Here is an 18,784-nt window from a genome sequence, read left to right as displayed (position 1 = left end):
TGGAGCCAAGGGAATGTGCCAACTCATTTTTGACTGTGCCATGCTCTCCCCTTGCTTTTCTGGAGAGCTGCAATTCTTCTGAGAAGAACAATAGCAAGAGGGAGAAGGGATCATGCAGAGAAAAGGAAGAGGATATAGTGGATTTTGCTGATGAGCGCCCATTGCTTCTAGAGCAAACATGGAAGTACATGTAAGAAAGGAGATTTAAATCAGGATTGGTAGTGCTGCACGTAAAACTCAGCATCTGGGCGATGAAGGGTGATCTGGGAAGTCTTAGGCTTCTTGTGGTAGGTGAATATGAACTTTCCTTACTTAAAAGTTTATTATTTTTTTTAAAATAACAGCTTTGAAAAAGACAAGGAAAAGGCCAAGAAGTTGGAAAAGAAACTAACATATGGAGCTGAATATATTAATTTCCTGAATAATTTGAAGGAGTTTCTGAAAATCCCTGAGGACTGCTCGTATGCTGATGTCAATGCACTGCACACCGAGGTCAGCATAGAAACTGGCTCAGTATAATAATGTGTCAGTCATGACTTTTTATTATAGTGATTGTTTAGTTTATTATCTTTGGACACTAAGTAAAATCTCTATTAGAAATGACATGTTTGTGTAATATCTTTGAAATATTATTATCTCTGTGTGTTATTTTGTTTGGTTTGCAATGATTGTCCAAATTTGATGTACTAAATTTCTATAGGTGATTTCTTCTTGCTTAGTAGTTTGATTGTGGAAGTGTCAGCCTCTTCTTTTATTTCACTCTACTCTCCGGGATTACTACATGGCCTGATTCTAGAATTCAATCCCACATGCTGTATTTTACTACTGGTCATATTTGGGTATGTGCAGTACAATACATTTAAAATAATATCTACAGAATGTCCCAATCTCAGAGACCTTCTGTCTGACATCCAAGGCATTCCACTAAACAGATACTGAAATATCCAAATATGGTATGACATTTAAACAATTTTTTTCTTATGTAAGTAATTTATGTTCATTTCCAAAATAGTTGAAAATACAAAATGACAAAAATAAGAACAATGTCACAGCTCAGAGATATTCACTGTCCTAGATTATTTTCCTCTGGAGACATACAAAAATACCCACACCCAAATTAGACATTCCATATGTTTATTTATTAATAAGATAGGATCATATTGTATAAATTAGTCTATAACCTGCTTTCCTCACTTAGCTATTCATTTCTTATTAACAACAATAGAGCTACATTATTATTTTAATACCTTTATAGTGTGTATTGATATGGATGACTATAATTTCTTTAACCAGTCTTGTGACCCTCGGCTGCATAGGTTATTTTCGTTATTTTTTCTTGTTCTTATAAGCAGTGTTCCCCTTTGACATTTTGGCCAACTGCTGGATTTTCTCCTTAGGATAAATTCCTAGAAGTAGGATTGTGATAGTATGGATATTTTTAAAGATTTGAGTCTAAGTAGTGAGTGATTCACAGTGGGAAGTAAGAATTCTCTGATCATCTAGGATAGGGAACCACTTTGCCTTGGAGGAGCCTCTCTCTGCCTGGGGAGGGCTCCGAAGGTTTCAGTAGAGAACTGGTCTCCCTCTTTCTGGCGCCAGCAGATCATACACTCACCTGTCCCGGACATCTTATTTACAAACAGCACCTATCTCCCTTTGGTTTATGACCATCTCTTCTCTGAGACAGACTGTTGAAAAAAATGGGAAGATTGTTTCTGGAGTCATAAACTATAACCTATCCTTATATAGGGTCAGTGTCAAAGAGTAGCCTCACTTTGTGCAAGGTAGAAATGCTAAGTTCATGAAAATACCCTGTGATTCTGATTGAAGTTAAAATTAAATAAAATATATTATCAATTGTTCTACACTTCTTTCTTGTTTTAGACTTTGGAAGTGGTGTTTAAGCGAGTACAGTTAACAAGAAAAGGTGAAGAACTGAAGTCTTTGGCACAAAGGGGTATTGGATATCATCACGATTCCATGTATTTTAAAGAAAGAGAGTTCGTTGAGATACTTTTCGTGGAAGGGTTTATCAGGGTAGGTGATTTTTTGACATTTAAAAAATAAAATTATACATACATGATGTTGAGTAGCAGTGAAATGTGAAAAATTATACCAGTTTATCTCATCTAACCAAAGCGTCATTTTCTTACAACTCACTTAATGGCTTCTCCATCTGTTTCGTTTCTTAGTGGAGTTTAAAAGTATTTATATACTAAAAAACATCTATAATGAAATATTATAGCTATGGTAATTTGGGCAAAACATTCTACTTTTTTTTAAACACATAGTGCCTAGGACGTACTTTTTTATTTTGCCCTACAGATTTCCTGAGGATATTTAAGATATACTTTTAGTCAGACCTGTTTCTAATGTCACACCTCAGGTCAGCTAAGAGGAAGACATCTCTTTTCCAGGAATTGGAAAAAAGCTTGTCCTAGACTAACATGGTCTAGATAGAGTTTATAGGTGTGGTATCTCTAAATGAACTTGGAAAAGGGTAAGGACATCTTAGTTGGCTCATAATCAAACACTTGTTAACCTCTTAATAGTGTGCCTCCAAAGGAGGCAGCATTCTGGTTTAAGGTGGGGATAGTCTCCATAAATTGACCAAGAATGTTCATACGATTGCTCAGTTAATTTTCTTTTTGAGTGATTTGTGGAAACAGACACCAGCTTTATTGCCTGCATGCACATGCACATGTGTGTGCCTGTATGTGAAGGTTGTGTAGAAAGGTAGTCACTCTGCTATTCAGGATATTTATCTTTGTAATCTTAAGAAAAAAATAGTGAGGAGTATATCATAATAAAGGTTATTTCTTGCTATTTATCAAAACTAAAAATATTTGGAATGACTCTGCTCAGTTTTCCTTTTAGTGTGTGTATACATATGTGTGTGTGTGACTGTGCATGCATGTATACAATATATACAGTTTATACAAAGTATATAAATATACAATTTATTGGTCATTTCAAAGGGCAAGAACAAGAGAAAAGAGTTTTTATAAAGATTATTAATTGAGGGCAAGGGTCACACCTATTTTACTCATCACACCCAGTATTATAGAACTTGTCACATAGTAGTGCTCAATAAAAGTTAATGAATGAATGAATGAATAGCCAGACCATTATAAAATTGTTATTCTGGAAATAGTGATAGCTTTGCTACACAGAACAATTTTAAACATGGTACTCATTAGAGTTAAATGCTAAATTTTACTGATTTGAGTCTTTCTGTCTTTTTTTCTTATTGATGGACTTTTTTTTTTTTTTTTTGGTGAGGAAGATCAGCCCTGAGCTAACATCCAATGCTAATCCTCCTCCTTTTGCCAAGGAAGACTGGCCCTGGGCCAACATCCGTGCCCATCTTCCTCTACTTTATATGGGACGCCACCACAGCATGGCCTGACAAGCAGTGTGTCTGTGCGTGTCCGGCATCTGAACCTGTGAACCCTGGGCCACCAAAGTGGAGCATGCGCACCCAACCGCTGCGCCACTGGGCCAGCCCCTTGATGAACTTTTTAAAGTGAACAAATAATTGGTTGAATTTAGATGTGTTTATAAATATCAATTAGAAAATATTTTTGTTTTCTCTATATCATTAAATAATTAAAATAATTATGACATGGATTAATATCAATGTATTTAAGAGGAAGAGAGACAATTGTATGTACCCAGCATTAAATAGATGAGTGGGTACATAGACTGTTAGGAAAGTAAATAAGGGAAAAAAATGTAACTTTATTATGCTTCAATTGCTTAGATCAGTTATCTGTCACACACTAACGGAGACCAGATTTGAAAATTCCTTGAGCAGACAAAACCAGTTAGTCATACAAGCAATGCTTAATTTAGCTTATTTTGCAAGACGAGTGAGGTTAACTTGATCTGGGTCATTTCTTGCTTATGCCTTTGGAAATCATAAGTGAAACTTAAATAGTTCCCCTAAATTGATATGAGGTAACCACATTTAAGAAAATTCTAATATTGTAACCAATCACAGTGAAGAATAAACACTCTCTGCCTTCACATTAAATGAGCTGCTTTATGGTAATATACCTCTGAGCCTCTTTCCATGTTTTGGTTTGAGTGCTACTGGTTTGCAAACTGTCTTTTTGGTGTGTGCACAATAAACTTTTACTAATTTCTACTGAAGTGATTCTTTGATTTTAGTTCCATTTTTCATGAACTTTTGACACTGTGTAGATAAAACCTCCAAAAACAAAGCATGAGGATAGGGTAAGATGATTGTCCAGAGTGTGTTAGGAAAAGTATTATTACCGCATCTTCAGGAAAGTCGTATGTGAGTATTTTATTCCTTCATGCATTTATCGAATGTATATTTATTGTGCGTCTACTAGGTGCCCACGATACTTACGGTCTAGGAGGAACAAGTAAACATGGTTATTTTAGAAACGGTGGTCCGAGAAGTCCTTTTGGACATTTTTGCAGAGATCAGAAAGAGCCTGCAAATGAAGATTTGAGGGAAGCCGTTTTAGGCGGAGCAAACAGCAACAGTTACAGCCTGCAGTAGCGGTGTGCTTTGGATATTCAGGGACTAGTAAGAAGAACCATGTGGCCAGTACGTGGACATTAATAACATGTGGTTTAGTTAAAGTTCAAGAGCTTTTCAGTGACAGGAGCAGAAAATATATCTTGTGTCCTTGTAGATGTGCTCTATTTTGAATTAACTCTTATTTCTGTAGGTAGTGACGGCTACTGGAACGCTTGCCTTGGGGATCCACATGCCGTGTAAATCTGTTGTGTTTGCTCAAGACTCCGTCCACCTGAATGCTTTAAATTATAGACAGGTAATTCTCTTACTCCTGCTGCTGAAAGACGAGTGTGAGATAACGAACCCTGTGGCATTTTTATCTGCTATCAGGCTATAGTTTCTGTTCTTCCTTTTACTTTCTGTGTGACGTAGTGATTTTGAACACAGTTCCCTCGTGTCTTGTTACTTCATGCCATTTGATTTATCTACTTCACTATTTTCTCACAGTTAATGTTCAGTGACTTAATAATCTTAGTGTAGTTTTCAGTCTTGAGAAATATAAAGCTATTCTGATTCTTTTTTTTTTTTTTTTTTTGAGGAAGATCAGCCGTGAGCTAACATCCATGCCAATCCTCTTCTTTTTGCTGAGGAAGACTGGCTCTGAGCTAACGTCCATTGCCAATCCTCCTCCTTTTTTTCCCCCAAAGCCCCAGTAGATAGTCGTATGTCATAGTTGCACATCCTTCTAGTTGCTGTATGTGGGACACGGCCTCAGCATGGCCGGAGAAGCGGTGTGTGGTTGCGCGCCCGGGATCGAACTCCGGGCCGCCAGTAGCGGAGCGCGCGCACTTAACCGCTAAGCCACCGGCCGGCCCTGATTCTTGATCCTTCATAGTACCCCTTTATTTTATTTTCCTGGGAGTATGTAAAATGTTCTGAAATTTCTTGCATCATCCGTTTCCTTTAATATGTCTTTTTCTGTGTGTGGCACTTGGTATCATCAATTTCTATGTCTTTTGGGAATTCTGTCATTTAAAGCAGGTATATTTTGACTTTCTTACTGCAAGTTTAGTATTGAGTATTTTGGGGTCGTTTACCATCTACTTTCCAAATTCCACAATTTCGTTGCCATTCACCCTGTTGTTGTGGGTTTATGTTTAAAAAAAATTCCCTTTATTATAATTTTGGTGGAATTTCTGGGGAGAGAGATGTTACTGAAAGATCTCTAATAAACTTTTCAAAAATCAAGAATAAAACGATGTTCTATATTATAAGGCAAGGGAGGAAAGAGAGATAAAAGAAAAACGAGAGTGAGGGTGAGAGAAAGAAAAATAGAAGAGAAGGGTCACTTAACAGACATACAGAGACAAGTAGACAAAGATGATGTACTTGAGCATCTTCTCGTTTCCCTTATGACACGGAAATGTGATATCATGTGTTACAAGTTGGAAGGGAAAGAAAAACTACCTCTTCTCCACACACTGCAAAAAATAAAAGACAAAGATATTTACAAAGTCTCAAAATATAAATTTTTCTTCTTCTTGACATTTTTCTCTTTTCTCATTTAAATATAGATCATGTTAACTCTCCCAGTTTAGAATGTGGAGATTGTGATTTTACAGAGAAAAGGAGTTGATATCCATTTCATGACCTTTTAGGATATTGTTGTTTAAGCTTTAAAAGCCACGTTGCCCTTTTCTCAAGCGTGGCTATGAACAAGATCAGCTTTTGGCACGTGGTTTTTGAGCTGAAAAACAGTAAGACCAGCCGCTGGGCTGGAATTTTCCACTCTTGCTGTTTCTGAGCAGTGAGTGAAGTTTCTCTTAAGGGACTCCTGTTTCCTTTAGAATTCAAATCCCCTTTTTCCTCATCCTTACCAACATCTCTTTCCTGGAAGAAATCGAACATCATGCATTTACTGTGGACCTTCATATGAATGAAATTGTTTTGTTATCCTACCCTGATGACTTGGCATTATCTCTTAGAGGAGAGAAAATGTCTTTTCTTCCCTAATGAATGTTGTTTGTTTCTGGAGAGTCAAGTGGCAGAACTTTCTGGGAATGTGCACCTTGAATTTACACACCAGCTGGTCTTCCCAAATGTCAGGTTGACTCTGGAGAAATCAGTTAAATCAGAAAACTTTGATCACATTTCTAAATTTTTTACAGTTTATCTCTAAGAATGTGCCGCATAACCATGACCAGAAAGTGTTAATTCTATTGCTTGCATTTGAGAACACAACATTAATTATACCAAAGATATTTCACACACAGTTCAATTTCATCATGGTCCTACATCTACAGTCTTAGTTTTAGCTGAGTCAGTATTTTGACTTCCTGTCAATATTTTGACAAGTCTTTCAGTTTGGAGTAAACATTCACTCTGTTTTATATTTAAAGGGAAGTTTGAAAGAAATAACACCCACCTATGGATTTCTGTTCTCACTGTACAAGAGAGTTGTTATTTAGAAATATGTATGCTAATAGATAATCCAGTTGTGCACACCGGCCGAGGGGAATATCTGAGAACCCACCTTCCTGGCATCTTGTCCCGAGGCTGGTTGCCAAGGAGCTGATTCCAGTTACTTTGTTCAGTTGTATCCAAATCTTATTCTTTCTCTAGACCTCTTTGAATGTCTGGTTCGAAGCTGTGCTGCTTCTTTCCTGCGGGCTCCTTCTTTCAGTGCTTTCTTTTGTAGTGGAATCTAGTCCCATGGGAATGTGCTTTTTTCCTAGTGTAGCAGGTAACGTAGACTGAACTACGTATTTTTTAATAGCCTTTTAAAACGGATAATACGTTTTACTGTATTAATTGAAAAAAATGTTATAGATTTTCTGCTTAGCATGTCATTTTCTTCTTGGGCCGTTCTATTTTCTTTTCTTTTCTTTTTTAAATTCGTTTATTCCTTCATTCAAATGGCGTTTATTATGTGTCTGATATGTGCTAGGATCTGCTCCTGGGTGTCTTCCTCATGTCACTCAACTCCCCACAGGACTTTATTGTATGTAGAGTAAAGGGAATACTTGTTACCTTTGCATTCCCTGTAAGAAACTCCTTTTCTTCAACATTCAAGGAGAGGGAATTATACAATATTGTGCATATACGAGGTTGTGATTGTTGGGATCATTGGGAGCCACTGAGTAGGCTGCTTTCTCGGTCTGACCTCTGGGCCCTAATGATTCACTTCCTTCTCACAAATAAAAATGCATTTACCACCTCCCAAGGTCTCCAAAGGTCTCATTCTTGGCAAAAGCCTGGGGTTGCTTTAGTTATCATTGCTTAGTTAGCAATAAGGATGGCCTTATTGCTATCACAGTCTCTTGATTTCGTTTCTCTGGCTTCTTCACCACCACATCAGTGTTGCCTTGGTTCTGCTTATATTCAGACCAACCTATTGCCCTGTCCCTCTCTTGCTGGGATTGTTGTGCCATCCCACCAGTGGCCTGGCTCAAGTCTTGTTTCAGATTCCTCTGCCCTGGGATGCTCACGGAATACCTGAGGTAGTGTGGGTAACGATCAAGAGAGTGTGATCTGGTCCTAGATTCCCTCAGCTTAAATCCTTGCTTTACTATTTATTAGCTGTGCAATCTTGGGAAAGTTAGCCTCTAGGGGCATCGATTTCTTCATCTGAGAAATGGTTACAGTATTAATTTGTGTCTCATGAGGTTATTATGGGACTAACTGAAAAATGCACAGCACACAGAACTGTGCCTGCCCCATAGTAAGTACTCAATAAATGTTAGCTGTCATTAGTAGGGCGCTTTGCATCCTGACCACTGTGTGTATTTTAGATTTATCTCATTTTCTTTCCTAGTGTGAACACTCTGGCACATGTTTTTTCAGTCATTGGCTTCTAATTTCTACTGTGCTTTGTTGATCTGCATCTTTGTTCTGCCACTTCCTCTTAGAGAGTCTTTCTTCTCTCCTCCTATTGAAATCATAGCCCCTCTTCAAGGTTCTAATCAAACTCTCCTTATTTTTTTCTTTGAAGTCTTTGATAATCCTACCTTTACAGAACTGTGATTGCTCTGGTTCTTTGACCGTTTCTGTTATTTATTCTTATAAATTCTATGAGGGAATTTGTATCTCTAATTGCATATATCGTGGGGATAACACAGAGAGGCTCAAGGTGTTGTGGAACTGATCATTTCTTCTACAATGTGTACACCTCAGCATCCGTCTATACCAGCCTGTCATTTTCAGTTGCAGTTATAATGGAAAACATTATAACAAAAAGGCATGTGAACTTGGGGTTGTGTGACTATTGCTAACCAGATGTGTGACCTAGGGTGAGGTAACCAAATTTCTGGGTTCTCCTTTCCTATGTCCAGAATGGGGTGATAATCACTACCCCACAGTATTTGTAAGGATTAAGTGAAGTAGGAAAGAGACACATTGAAGGTGCTCGATAAACATTCCCTCATTCATTCACCATGCACACATTTTTCCTCTCTGGTGTTAACTTGAATGCTTCTCTCTCCTTTGCTCTTGATACTCAGTCTGTTACAAAGACCATACAATTGCTCTCATGTGGTGGTCTCTCAGATTTCTGTCTCAGGATTTCTATAGCCAATATCCCTCCTTCATTCTTTTCCCTGGATTATTATAACGTTTTCCCTGATTCTCATTTCCCCATACTCTATTCTGTCCTGCAGAAGACTGACAGCATAGTTTTTCTTCATGTGATTTTCCTGCTCAGGAATATTTGGTAATTAATTCTACCCTAGGATCAAATTTATAAATGTCAGCCAATAGTCCAACCCTTTATCAACAAGTTCCCTTTCTCTGTTTACCTCTCTAAATGTCCACCTTCGTACTCTCATGACCATTTGTCCTAACCAATTGAATCTCCTTGCTATTTTCAATCATTTTACTCATCTCCAGCTTCTTGCCCTCTTTGCTGCTATTATTCCTTGCACAGATGTTCTACCATGTGAGCTTCAGGAATTTAATTTTTAGGATTCTGGAGGCAGGCTAATATAGTTCTGGGGACCATGAATTTGGTAATCAAAATGTCAGAGATGGAATCTTGCTACTTCTCAGTTGATGGACTGTGGATAAGCTACTTAGATTGTCTGTACTCAGTTTCCACCTCTTTAAATGGTTAGGATAACGATACTATCTACCTCATAGGGTCGTCATAAGGACTGCCTAAAATAATTTATATAAAGGGCCTAGCACATACTAAGCATTCAATAAATGACTGTTATTTCTTCTGTAAAGAGCTGGTTATTGACATCCTTCTTCCAAGAAGTCATTTCGTAACGTCTCATTCAGTGAATTTACTCGATTTGTATCTCAAGGAGCTTAGTCACATTGTTTTTATTTCATTATCTTTAACTCTACTTGTAGTCTCTAGTTCTCTTCATTTCTCTCTCTCTGTGGGTCAGTGTGTGGTAGCAAGAGAGGGAGTGAGAGAGACAGAAAATGGACTGTAAGCTCCTTGAGTGCAGGGTCCATGTTTTAATTTCTTTTACATATCATCTTACAAGCCTAGTTCAGTTGTTTGCATGAAATGACCACCTGTTAATGATAAATGCCTCATTTTCTGTTTTGCCCCAACTGCACTGAATTTCCTAAGTGCCGCATTAGCACAGATTAGTTTCAGGACTTCATGCACAATTAACTTTAGCCAATCCAGATGACAAATGTAGTCATAAATTGTTTAACTACATAGGAAATTATTTAGGAAAGTTTTACATTGTGATTCTCTTCTCTTTCCAGATGTCTGGACGTGCTGGAAGACGAGGTCAAGACCTGCTGGGAGATGTATATTTCTTTGATATTCCATTGCCCAAAATAAAAAGACTCATAACATCCGGTCTTCCTGAACTGAGAGGACACTTCCCCCTCAGCATAACCCTGGTCCTGCGACTCATGCTGCTAGCTTCCAAGGGAGGTGACCCAGAGGATGCCACGGCAAAGGTACCGTCCTTGACCCTGTCTGAGGTTGAACTGTCATCCCTGGCTGGGCTGTAGTCAGGGCTGCTGTTCTTTTACAAGTTTGGAACAATAACTCTTCAATTTCATTAATCTTTTAATGATTTGCATTTTCTTGAGTATTATATGTGTATTGGGGAAGGAAAAATAAAATCATTTTATTTTGTTTCGCCACCAAAGACAGTATTTAGGGCATTAAGAATTACTCAGGGTTATTTTAGTGTGTGAGTAACAATATAGTATTGTGGTTAAGTATTGGCTATAGACTTAATAGATCTCTGGTTCAACCATTTACTGACTGTATAACTTTAGGAAAGGCACTTATATTCTCTAAACCTCAGGGCTATCAACTGTAAAATAGGAATAATCATGGTAACTCTAGACTGTAGCAAGAATTAAATAAGTAATGTAAGTCAACGACTTCTTAGCATCAAACTTGGTTCATAGTAAACACATAAATGTTTGCTGTTATCATTAGTAGCCTCGGTTCTCATGTTTTCAGTTTTTTTGTTTGTTTATGTTTTGCTTTAGTTTTCTTTAAAGAGAAGAATGGGCAAACAATTTGCTGATTTCTCTATCCTTTCTAAATGTTTTCTATTTTTTCCTTTTTAAAGGAGATTAGATGTAGGTTAGAACTGGTAACAGAACTTGGGTTGTGATTGTCTAGATATATTTTGTGACGTAATAGATTTGCATGTATCTTAAATCCTGTTATGTTGTCAGCATTTGCCATTTCATTGATTAGTCCTTTAGATTAATAAGAAATTTCTATATTTAAAAAATCATTAAAAATGTATAACTGAAATGAAAGATTGATTCTGCTATCAAAACATCTCACTCTTCCAAATCATAGACAAGAAGAAGGACAACAGTATTGCTGTTATTAAAATAAAAATTATATTTTTAATATACGATCACCCAAGTTTATTAAAAAATATTTGGAAAACATAGAAAACTTGAAAGAAGAGAAAAATCACCCGTACCTAGTTCCACCATGCAAAGAAAACTGCATCATTATTTTGATATATTTTCTTCCAGTCTTTTCTACCTAAACATGAGTGGATGTTTGCTTTTTAAATAATGAGCCCACTGTTCTCTCTTTGACGTGATCTCCTACTACTTTTCCTATCACTCACTGAGCTTCTGTCACACTGTCTCCTTTTCTGTTCCTTAATATGCCAGACACCCTCTAGTCTTTGGATCCTTGCTTTATCTTCCTTCTGCCCGGAAGTTGTTAGAATAGAGCCTGGTATACAGAAAGAACTCGGTAAAAGTTGTTGAATTAATGAATAAGTCCTTAAGATGATACTCAAAGTCTCTTGTGAAAAATTCATTTAATATCCATATGTTGGTTTTTTCCCTATTGGAACCTATTTCCTGTTTTTGAATTGTAGGATTTATCTAGATCTTATGGTTTGTCAGATATACAGTATAGGCATTTCTTCAAGACTCATGCTCTGTCCCCTTAGGGTTTGTTCAAATATCTTTTATTATCTACATCTGGATAGTCAATTGGTAGCTGTTGCTTCTAGCCCGATTCTCAGTGTCCTGCAGATTTCCTTTAGTATAGTTTTGCTGAATTGGGAGTGACTGTCTTCTATTTCCACCTCTGGGCTCCCTGAGTTGTTGATGATACAGATGTCATTAATCACTGCAATGTCCTGATTGCATTGCTCTCAAGATTATTACTGTTTTAGCAACTCTATAATTATGGAGTCTACTTCTAAGGATGACATTTGCCTCCATGACTCCCTCACACCCCATCCTACCCTGTTGTTTTCTGACAGTTGCAACCTCGAACTGAGCGTAGGGAGGGGTCTTGAAGATGTAACAGGGAAGGGCATTTTGGCTTCTCCAGAAAAGGGGTGGTTGTCCAATTTTATAGTTGGTATAGGCTTTCCCTCCCTCCCTCTTTCCTACACTTCTTTGTTATCTATTGGCCCTATAGGAAGAGGAAATTCCTCCATGATTCTAAAATCTATCAGCCTAAAGATTGTAAAGCCTATCTTTTGATGACGTTGGGAAGTTTTTGGTCATTTTTGGAGACCACATGGAGACCAATTTAAAAATTGAGAGAGTTACTGACAGGGAGGGCTGCACACCTGGGCTTAGTTCTGGGGATGGAAGTGGCCAGTTTAGGGCCTCAGGTGACAGATGGGGTGATGACAGAGTTAGATGAGACTGAGGGGGTGAGGGTACAAGAAGAAGGAAGGTTAAAGAGGAGGCTAGATCTTGGGGAAACTATGCTGGGAGAGCTGCGTTGAAAGTGCCTGCAGTAGCCCTGGGGGAGGACAACAGTGGAGGCCAGGCTGTCTCTGCTGCCCGCTGGAGAAGAAGAACTTGGCATCTGGGAGCGTGCAGCTCCTGCGTGGGCTGAGCGATCCCCCAGGGCTCTGGTTTGTGTGGAAGGAGGAAGGCAGTTAGAGACACGAGGAGGTGGAAGAGACTGAGGGTTTCACCACCCCTGTTGGAGACGGCAGATTTGGGCCATTGATCTCCTGAAAATGAACAGGAAGGAAGGCAGTGGGGTGCAGGGCCGCAGGTGGGCTGGGAGGGCAGATCCTGAACTTGTCAATACCAGCAGCCCTCTTTTTTTCCAGACAAAGGGTTGTGAACTGGCCTGAGAATGAGGCCTGGTCTTATGGAAACTGAGCATAGCTTCGCCGGGTTGACAGCTTTGGCCCGGGGTAGTATGTAATTTTGGCTTCACCTAGTGGAACAAGGTCTGGGTGTGAGGCCAGACCCCTGGTTGGAGGTGAGGGTAGTCTAAGGAGTGATTCCGAAGGCAAGGTGCCATCGTAAGCAGTTAATGGTATGGCATGTAATGTGTCTGACATGGGGGGTGCTGCTGAGGCGGGATGTTTGTGTGTCTGCAGATGAAATTGACCCTCACTTTATTTTCCAGGTGGCAGTGCTCCCCTCTAGGTTCAGTGCTAACCTCTTCTGTGAGCTCACTCTGCCCCTCCTCCTCCCTTTAACTCTCTCAAGTTTATCTATTCACTTAAAACCTTGCTTCTGGTAATCTGGTAAGCCTGGGGACGTTGCTCAAGTCCCTGTTGGAGTCGTATTGTTCGTATTCATGAAGGGGGAAAGGCACACCCCACTGAGATTCTGGGTGGGGCTGGTTGGTGTTGCTTGCTGTTGGAGAGGATGGGAATTGAGTGCACCCTTGGGGGGTCCCGCAGCTGTGGTACCAGCTGACAGTTACAAACACGCCTCGTGGACCATGTTTTGTTACTATAGTGTTCATCATGGTGATCAGAGGGCACCAGGAGAAATGGAGCCCTTGGCCAGCGTGAGTCATCACAGTGTAGGAGGGGAGACCCTGAAGGAGAGAGCCCACCTAAATGGATGCCTGCAGATTGAATTTCCAGAGGCTTAGGAGGAGGGAGTTCTCCAATGTCATGTTTCCAGGCCTCGCTCCGGAAGCCCTGTGTTCAGGAGGCCATCATTGAAGGTTTTCAGATGAGTTTATAGGGGGCAATCTTAAAAAAGCCAAAGCAGATGCATCAGGGGCCATCAGCAGTTGTGTTTATTTGACTGTTTGATCCGGGAGCACCAACCTCTGGGCACGTGAATGCCAGCAGGCACACCTTCTTCTCTAGAGTAGAGGTTTTCAGATGCTGCATCTTCTAAATTGAGCCTCCTGTCATACTAGTGCTGTGCTACAAATCTTGCTTCGAGAAGATTCTTAAGTTGTAGAACATTTTAACATTGATGCCACAACACAGAGTGATGCCTTGTAGATGGAGCTTGCAGATGGAGCCCATTGACCCTCTCACCTACCCACCTACCTGCCTGGCTGTGCATTGGTGGGAGGAATTCTTAGTGTGATGATATAACCTCTGTGGGAAAGTGTTCACGTTTGAAATGCCTTAGCAAATACTTAGATGAAGAGACTGGCAAACTGAGAGGGAGGTCATTGTGTTGTGCTACAGTCTGGGAGGGTACAAGTTGGTCATGTCTAAATTCTGCATTAGAAATGACAGGTCTAGTTTGGGTATTCCAATCACATTGCAGATTACTAAGAGAAAAGAATGGTTGGGGTACTAATAGTAATCTTTGATTCATCTTGCTCTATATATATTTCAATTTGAATTTCACTTGATTAGATTTCTGAGTAATCTTGGTGTTCAAATGGGAAGACCCTGAGGTGACGGTTATAGGAGGGGGAGGTCACAGCTTGGCACTGGTACTGGGAGGGGTGGGGGTGGAGAAAGGGAGGGAGCTGGTTAGGTATATGTTGCAGAGGGTGGGGGTGGTAGGGAATGTGGGTTGAAGGGAATTTTCCGGAGAAAAGATCAGTAGGCAGAGATCTGGGGAATTTAATAGAGCTCATGGGCAAAGAAAATGCTAGTTAATGCTAGTAAATTATTAATCCTAACTAAATTGTTGCTTGGGAACTTTCTAGAGTGCTTAGAACTCTAAGTGCAAGGAAAAAAGTAAAATTGTTTTGCTTTGCTGCAAGGTGGGAAAGACTGAAAAGGTGTAACTGAAAACCTGAATATCAGTCTCTTGAAAGATGGGTGTGCAAAACTTGCATCAGCAGGAGATTAACATCCTTCACTGCTTTGCAAGCTTTCTAAGTGGTTTATCTGAAGCTGCGAAGGTGTGCGATATTCAGGAGCAGTAAGTCTTAGAAAAAGACTTTAAGTGTTCAAATTGTGGGCTTTTAAAGTATTTAAGTTTGAGATTTTGATGTACACTGAAGATAAGATTAGATGTACTCTTCCGGGTTTGTAACTCATATTTTTGTTCATTAAGATATTTTGTGATTGAAAATTCTGAGCAAAGTGAAAATGCAATGATTTCTGAAGGAATTGTGTATGTTACGTCGTGCCTTATAAACACGTCTTGTCTTTGTGGTCAGTATTAATACCAGCAAAAGTTTTTGGTTACTCTCATCTCTTCATAGTCATTGTAACAAGGAGAACCGAATAACCTTTTGTGGTTGCTGTAAACTTACTGTAATATTTGGTGGCAAACAATCCATGTATCCTTGCTGAGGTTAGAGTTGAACCATTATATCTTTAGTTTGAATGTTTGTGCTTTTTAAATGATCCAGTACTAGAGGGGAAACTATCTGCCAAAATCAGTTGCAGAAATAAAAGCAAAACTGGAGTGGAGGGGCCTTTACTAGATGTGGTCTGTGTGTAAAAATTCAGAGAAAGATCTGAAAACCTTTTATGATAATACTTTGTTTCTGAGATGAATCTATTAAATTGGTAAAGTAATACCAGTGGCTTTTTATTGTGGCCCTCTTCACCTTATATTTCACTTTAAAAATTTTAAATCCCTAATTCTTTTTGCCCTTGGGATATTTCTGCCTTTTTTTTTTTTTTTTTTTTAATGTTTAAGAATATGTTGGCGTGATAGTTCCGTTCTTAACCAGTGACTTGGGCGTGATGCAATTACTGTCATTGGAATTTAAAGAGTGTAAGTCATGCGTGTGTGGGGAAATATGTTCTGGTATTTGTGAAATTGAAATTGTGAAAGTTGTGAAATTGAAATCGTAAAAGTAGTTGAATTACTTATGGTGTTGTGTATAGTAAGAACTAGTCCTGTTGCATCATGTATGTGACACATTAGTAATCATTTTTCTTCCCCTTTACACCACAAATAAAGGTTTGAGTTCTAAACTCATTAGAAAAAAATAAAAGTAAATAAATAAAAATTGAGAAATAACTGAGTGGCTAGATAGTTGCCATTTTCATTGGAAACCAAACAATATTTCTATTCTGTTGATTGTAATCTGCCAAGTTCCATTATTTTTGATGGAATATCTCAAGATTCAGAACAACAAAATTACATGACTTGCTTTTAGAATGGCCTAAGAGAGCTAAACTTACAGATTGGATTGGCTTTCATACTTTATTTTTTCGTCACTTTTGGTCACCACTGTTCCAGAGAATTACCAGTTTGTTTGCCAATCTGTGTTATTTTTAGCAATTCTGCTTTATGTGACCTATTTTATTCGAGGAAATATGTATCATGTAAAAACACAGTCAAAGATATAATATGAAACCAAATGAAATTTACTTTCGCATAAGATATATCCTGGGAACATTATGTATTATCTATATTGTATGTATGTGTAATATTTATCACATATCATTATTCACAAATACTGGGTAAATTAAAGCACTCTTCTTTGTAGGTGCTGTCAGTGCTAAAGCATTCATTGCTGTCCTTTAAGCAACCCAGAGCCATGGAGATATTGAAACTTTACTTCTTGTTTTCTTTGCAGTTCCTGGTCAAAGAGGTATGATACGCTGTGGCTTTTTGTCCTGTGATTAATATTATGTAGATTTTTTTACCATGCCAAACCAACTGAAGTCTTCACAAGTTGCACCCAATGATTAATGTTACTTATCATTAATGTAATGGTCAAACGAGGTCAGGTAATGCCTATCACTCACTCATATTGGCATTAAGTGGTATTTAAGTACATAGTAAATTGAATCAAACTATATATTTTTCTCATTTTTTAGGGCTATTTAGATCAAGAAGGTAATCCGATGAGATTTGCAGGACTTCTATCACATTTGCATGGTCATGAACCTTCAAATTTTGTTTTTGTCCATTTTCTTATGAAAGGTCTTTTCCATAAGCTCTGTCAGCCAATCAAGAAAGGTAAGATTGAAGTTTTATATATGTAGTCCAAAAATTCATGAAATAGCCAAAACCTCAGAAATACTTTCTTTCTTTTACTTCTTCTTCCTCCTCCTCTTTTTTCTCTTCCTCCTCCTCGCTCTCCTTCTCCTTTCCTTCCACAAAGAAATGCTAAGTAAATGTTCAGATTTACAGATGCTGAAAAATTAGATACTGAAAGTCAACTTATTTTCATTCCCTCTAACTAATAAAGAACATTTGGGGAATATTTATGTATCATCTAACTAGTTAAGAATATTCGCAGAAGAGGAAACTGAGGCACATAGAAGTTGAATAACTTTCCCATGGTCACATGGTTTTAGTAGGTATCAAAGTCCAGTTAATTAAACCTAGCCACTTCTTAACGACTATGGCGTACAGGTTATGTGTTATGGGGAATGGAGAGTAAGAAAAGATGACCGGAACTTAGAGCCAGTGTTGGGAAGTATGGGTAGGTAAGAGTGGGAGCTTAGTGTGGGGCTGGATTTTGAAACATCCTAAGTAGCAGCCCAAGGAATCTGGATTGTTTTTTTCAGGCATTGAAACTCCGTCAGGGATTTTTGAGTAAGGGAGAGACATGATCAGAGTAATGCTTTGGGGAGACTGATCATTCTCAAGGATGGCCTGAAGTGAGGAGCGTCCAAATCGGGAAACCAGTTCATGGGGATTCTGGGGGATGGGAACAAGGTGAGAGCGGCAAGGATGAAAAAGAAGGCACAGGCTATAAAACTGCTGCCTTTACCAAGAATAAATGTACACATAGCATAGCAGATATGCTCAGTTTCTGAGGTGTATATTTACTAAAAAAAAGTTTGCCTTCCATGAAAGGAAATATAATATAAAAACAAATTTAAGCACAAAATACATGGAATCAACATTTTTTTCTTATTCACAATAATACTCTTTATTTGAATAGGCTCACAACAATTTTCTCAGGATGTGATGGAAAAGCTCGTGTTAGTGTTGGCAAATCTGTTTGGAAGAAAATATATTCCAGCAAAATTCCAAGAGGCTAATTTAAGTTTTCCTCCACCAGAGGTGAGGTTTATGATACTTGTAATGAGATAATAATGCTAGTTACTAAATGTCTGCCACTGGAAAGGATTTAGTACCTATAGGGTTTAATTAATATAAGCTATTCCATTTGTTTTCATAATGTTAATTGGTCTTTCTATAAGCAGAATTCTTTTTAATTTTGTTTTACCTTTGGAAAAATTCTGAAACTTGACTATTGAAAATTTTGCTATGTTGATTCACAGCTAAAAATGAAAAATGATCCTTCTTAAGCTACTTACTTGAACACCTTTGCGCCTGTGGCCAAGTTAGTGATGTATGCCGTGCTTGAGAGTGGCTGAAAAGAGAGGCATGGAGTTTTTGAAATGCTTCGTGACTTCTGTGATTGCCAAGTATTTATTTAATTATAAGAACATCTCTGATTGCTGTTGCAAATGTTATTTACTCACTTTGCTGTTGATGTAGTCCTCTGTTTTTATTTGGATTCTACCAGTTATTGAATCAAACGTCTTCTTCTAATATCTAACAAACGATATCTAAAGTTTTGCATTTTATTGGAGCAAATTACAGCATTCAGTGGCAACAGAGAAGATGTAGAAAAATAGTCATTTAAATAAAATGACAGCCTTATTGCTGAACCTAGAAGTCCTTTGAGATTGTTCACACCTAGGAGTGGGAGCATAG

At 38.3% G+C, this 18,784-nt stretch overlaps 1 protein-coding gene across 1 annotated transcript in view; it reads left to right on the top strand.

Annotated features, from left to right (window-relative positions):
* Positions 1 to 18,784, top strand: part of LOC131411457 (probable ATP-dependent RNA helicase DDX60-like) — an 83,786-nt gene that overhangs the window by 53,171 nt on the left and 11,831 nt on the right. Inside the window, exons 27-33 of the mRNA XM_058550322.1 lie at positions 345 to 492; positions 1,885 to 2,041; positions 4,711 to 4,811; positions 10,220 to 10,420; positions 16,593 to 16,697; positions 16,927 to 17,068; positions 18,003 to 18,124. Coding sequence (XP_058406305.1) covers positions 345 to 492; positions 1,885 to 2,041; positions 4,711 to 4,811; positions 10,220 to 10,420; positions 16,593 to 16,697; positions 16,927 to 17,068; positions 18,003 to 18,124 — 976 coding nt within the window. The remainder of the gene's footprint in view (positions 1 to 344; positions 493 to 1,884; positions 2,042 to 4,710; positions 4,812 to 10,219; positions 10,421 to 16,592; positions 16,698 to 16,926; positions 17,069 to 18,002; positions 18,125 to 18,784) is intronic.

Source organism: Diceros bicornis, chromosome 11 (assembly GCF_020826845.1).
Source record: "Diceros bicornis minor isolate mBicDic1 chromosome 11, mDicBic1.mat.cur, whole genome shotgun sequence".
NCBI lineage: Eukaryota > Metazoa > Chordata > Mammalia > Perissodactyla > Rhinocerotidae > Diceros > Diceros bicornis.
This window is presented reverse-complemented; position numbering and strand designations above follow the sequence as displayed.